A 4,632-nucleotide genomic window follows, 5' to 3' on the forward strand; every position below is an offset into this window, starting at 1 on the left:
ATGCAGCCTTTCCTCAAGTGCCCTTGGAAACGCCGACACTGATATCCATCGACGAAAGCCCTGACTCTACCCCAGTAGCATGTGGAATACCAGTTTGGTTTCACCGCCCCCATCGTTGGAGCAACACCAGGGCTCTGGAAGCACAAGATAACCGCATCGACAGTGACAGCGGCGACACCACATTTAAATTACCTGTTCTCAAGCGCGCATGCCAGTGGAAGTGGGAGAGCGGCAAGGATGCAGACGATGCTTAAACCGTTCGTTTTCATTACTCACTCTTATTCCCTTTATTGTAAACGCACAAGCAATAGGTGCTTGCTTCTGATCCCACAAGTTTTGTCATTATAGGTTGCTGAATTTGTGGATGTAGTTACGTTACTTTTGAAGTCGGGAGACGTTGAACTCAACCCCGGCCCTGCGGTGAATGATGGTGACAACACGAACAGCGAAATCTTGGCAGCCATAAACTCCTTGGCAAGTACAATGGAATTACGTCACGTAGAAGTTATGTTGACTCTTAATGAGGTGAAAACCAGTCAAAAAATTTTCTAGGAACGTGTTTCCGATATTACCGCGAGGCTAGCAGCAGTTGAGACCAGAGTGGACTCGCTGCAAGGGCTTCCCGATACGGCGGAACTTAACCGCGCGGTCACGGGAGCTGTTCAAGATCAGACTTCCACGATCCAGTCTCGTCTCGATGAGTATGAAGGTCGGTCACGCTGAGATAATTTAATTTTCTATGAATTTGAAGATGAACCAGATTAGAATTGGGCCCTAACCGAACAAAAAATACGTTCATTCTTAACCGATATTCTCTGTTTGTAACTGAGTCATGAGGCAATATCACGCGCACATTGATTAGAGCAATTCGTAGAAGCCAAAACCCGTCCGATAATTGTTAAATTTCTTTCCCCCAAGACAAAGAACCACATCCTATCGCAGAAGTCGAAACTAAAAAACAGCCACATCTCTGTTCAAGATTTCTGTAAAGCGACAAGACAATCGCGGAAAAAGCTTACACAATTTGGAAAAACCACCGGCTCGTTCTATAACTTACGTCATAACAAACTCTACGTGAACAAAAAATGCTACTTTTATTGTTCGCAAACTGATCATGTGTGCGAAATCGAGTCCGCTTTGACAGCATTCACCCATGATGCAGCAGCTTCTTCCAACTCGCCTGTTGTTGGCCCTTAGGGGTCAGTGGCCGTTGAAGTAGAGTCTTCACGTAATCTCAGATTCCTTTTTACAAATATAAGAAGCCTATTAAATAAACGCGATGCCTTATCGTCTCTGATAGACACGTCTGCTGCCGACGTGATTATTTTAACAGAAACTTGGTTGTCAAGCAGAATTGATACTTCTGAACTACGTGACTGTGAGCGGCACTACACTGTTTATCGACAAGACCGTCCCGGGCGATCGGGTGGCGGAACTTTGATAGCGGTTGCGGATGATTTATTTTCTTATGACGTCTTCATACCATCGGAGCTTGAATTTCTTTGTACATGTATCAAGATAAACCATAAACAGACTGTTTTCTGCGTGTGTTACCGGCCGCCGCAATCATCAAGCAGTTTTTGTGATGATCTTTATGACTGCATTAACAAAATCATTGTGAGGTTTCCAAAAGCGCCAATTTTTCTTTTAGGCGACTTTAATTTCCCTGCCATGTCATGGATGGAAGCCGGCCCTACGGTTACTTCCCCTTCCTCAGAATCACTAGCCATCATCGACTTTTACTTAACTTTCAACTTTTCGCACCTTGGAAAAGAGCCAACTCGCGTTACAGCATCAAATGCCAACATTTCAGACCTTGTTTTAATAACCTGCCCTGATTGTGTTTCATCTCTCGCACTTGTACCAGGACTAAGTGATCAATCAGTTATCACTTTCGCTATACCGTTTCGCTCACCTCACCCAGTCAAACATCATAAAATAATTCGGGATTACAAAAAAAGGAAATTACTCTGCAATTAACAATGAACTATAACAATTTGTTCACTTGTTTTCCCCCAGATTTTGGGAGCGTTCACTGCATGATAACTGGTCTCTTATTAAAGATAAACTAAAAGCACTTAGTGAAAAGTACATCCCTCTTCGCAGAACAACGTGCATTAAACGTTCACCGTGGTTCAACACTTCATTGAAACGACTCCTAAACAAGAAAAAACGCATTTTTTGTCGCTGCATCGTATCGAACTTTAGTGATAGATGGAATGCTTATCGTGCTGTATCATCGCAGTATAAGAATGCTTTATCTAATGCGAAACGCAACTTCTTTCAAGATACCTTGCCTAGATTACTGATTACTAACCCGCATAAGTTCTGGACTGTTCTTGACGTGAATCCGAAAAAAACTATTGTACTGAAAAATACCCGAGGTGATCTCGTCCCATCGAACCAATGTTGCACGTTATTTAATCATACGTTTTCTTCGTGTTTCATGAGAGCTACGCCGGTTAACCTTCCTAACGTATCTTCCTCACGCTTGCCATTGATGGATGCTGTCACCATTGAGTGGGAGGGCATTTCTAAACTTATTGATAATGCTAAAGTGCCATCATCTGCAGGCGTTGACGGTCTCAGCAACAAGTTATTGAAAAACACCGTCAATTATTCTTCACTTATGTTGTCAGAACTTTTTACTCAATCATTGCAGTCCGGCACACTCCCTGACGACTGGAAGGGGGGCAAGGTGGTTCCGGTGCACACGTCTGGTGATGTTTACTGCCCATTCAATTACAGACCAATAACATCTATATACCATGCAAATTACTTGAACATGTTATCCATTCTGCCCTTGTAAAACATCTTGAGTCCAATTCCTTTTTTACAGCCAATCAACATGGTTTTCGACGTAATCATTCCTGTGAAACCCAATTAATAGCTTTTACTAATGATCTTTTTGCAGCTTTGGATCATTCATCGGTCGTTGATTGCATTTTCATAGATTTCGCTAAAGCCTTTGACACCGTGTCTCATCCTCTTCTACTCCTAAAACTTAGTAAACTTAACATAGATAATGACGTTTTACAATGTACTGGATGTTTTTGGAGGGCCGCATACAATACGTGACAGCTAATGACCATAACTCCAATCTTTCATCGATAACATCGGGCGTTCCTCAAGGATCAGTACTGAGACCTTTCTTTCTAATCTATATTAATGACCTTCCTGATCTTGTAGCATCATTTATCCGGCTGTTCGCTGATGACTGTGTGATAAATAGGGAAATTTCTAACCCATCTGATACTGTTGTTTTGCAGCGTGATATTAATAATATTTCTGCATGGTGTGAAACTTGGCTTATAAAACTTAACGTATCCAAATGTAAAGAAATGAAAGTAACACGACTTCCTAACAAGGCTAACCCACATCCGTACGTTCTTAATGGCTCTTCTTTAGACTTTGTTCCAGTATATAAGTATCTTGGCGTACACATAAGCAGTGACCTCTCATGGAAAACGCATATCGAACATGTAAGTAACAACGCTAATCGCACGCTTAGCTTCTTTCGCCGTAACTTTTCACTTGCTCCGGTTTCTTTAAAGCTACTTCTCTACAAAACGGTCGTTCGTAGTAAGATGGAATACGCGTCTTCTGTGTGGGATCCTAATATCAAGAATCTGTCCAGAATCGTTCAGCTCGTTTTATTTTGAATAACTACTCCCGTTCATCTACTATCACACTCATGAAGAGATCTCTAATCTCCCTGACCTTTCGGTGCGGCGTCATTTTTCTCGACTTTCCACATTCCACAAAATATATTACAGAAATGAATCCTTGAAACAAAGCCTTTTCACTGCTCCGAGTTACATATCATCCCGCATTGACCATCGTTTTAAAGTTAATGTTCCAAACTGCAGGACTAACCAGTATTTCTACTCTTTCCTCCTCAAGACCAGCTCAGCCTGGAACCACCTGCCCGCCTCCATCGTCTCCATTTCTGAACCTGAAGCGTTCAAATCTGCGCTTCTTCATCACCTATGTTAAAAAATTCTTTGTTCTAATTTTGTATAAGTAATTAAACCACTCCTATCTGTAACGCCTCAACGGCCCTGATAGTAACCAAATAAATCAATAAATAAACTCTCCCTCGCCTCCTTTAGGGTTCCAGCGAGGCGACTGGAGAGATCCTAGGTGAACCTGGAATAACTCGGAGTTTGTAATTCAGACGCATGTTCATAGGCATGCTGAATAGAAAACCGGAGCTCACGACCGAGGAGAACAGCCGCCGGCGTAAAGCCCCTTGACCAGTTTACTGTAATTCTCGTGTCGAAGGCAATCTCCTGCACACGGTAATCCCAGTCTTTGTGACGATCCGTGCAAGCCTCAAGCACTTTATTTAGATTTCTGTTGACCCGCTGTGTGATGTTGGCCTGAGAACGGTAGGGCGCTGTTTTTTGTGGTGCGCGCCAAGAGCTTTGTTCAGTTCAGTTCAGTCGTTCAATCGTGTCCGACTCTTCGTGACCCTAAGGACCATGTCGCGCTACGCTTTCCGGTCTCTCACTATCTTCCTAACATCACATAACTTCATCTGCAGCGCCTCGAGGATGCCATCTAACCACCACGTTCGCTGCCTACTCCTTCTCCGGTGACCCTCAACCTTTCCCAAGATCAAATCTTTCT

At 43.0% G+C, this 4,632-nt stretch overlaps 1 protein-coding gene across 1 annotated transcript; it reads left to right on the forward strand.

Moving 5' to 3' along the window:
- Positions 1-237: 237 nt before the first annotated feature.
- Positions 238-3,996, forward strand: LOC146201308 (uncharacterized). Its single transcript, XM_084592518.1, has 3 exons — positions 238-265; positions 2,643-2,715; positions 3,777-3,996. Exons 1-3 carry the CDS (start codon positions 238-240, stop codon positions 3,994-3,996), a joined length of 321 nt encoding a protein of 106 aa, XP_084448644.1.
- The last annotated feature ends 636 nt before the right edge of the window (positions 3,997-4,632 follow it).

This window comes from Amblyomma maculatum, chromosome 2 (genome assembly GCF_055883805.1).
Source record: "Amblyomma maculatum isolate TAMU_Amacu chromosome 2, ASM5588380v1, whole genome shotgun sequence".
NCBI classification, from domain to species: Eukaryota; Metazoa; Arthropoda; class Arachnida; order Ixodida; family Ixodidae; genus Amblyomma; species Amblyomma maculatum.

Coding starts and splice junctions, on each gene's coding strand:
- LOC146201308 (XM_084592518.1), top strand. CDS start 238: ATGCAGACGATGCTTAAACCGTTCGTTT. Junction 266..2,642: donor GATGCTTAAACCGTTCGTTT/TCATTACTCACT, acceptor TGTTGTCAGAAC/TTTTTACTCAATCATTGCAG. Junction 2,716..3,776: donor AAGGTGGTTCCGGTGCACAC/GTCTGGTGATGT, acceptor AATATATTACAG/AAATGAATCCTTGAAACAAA.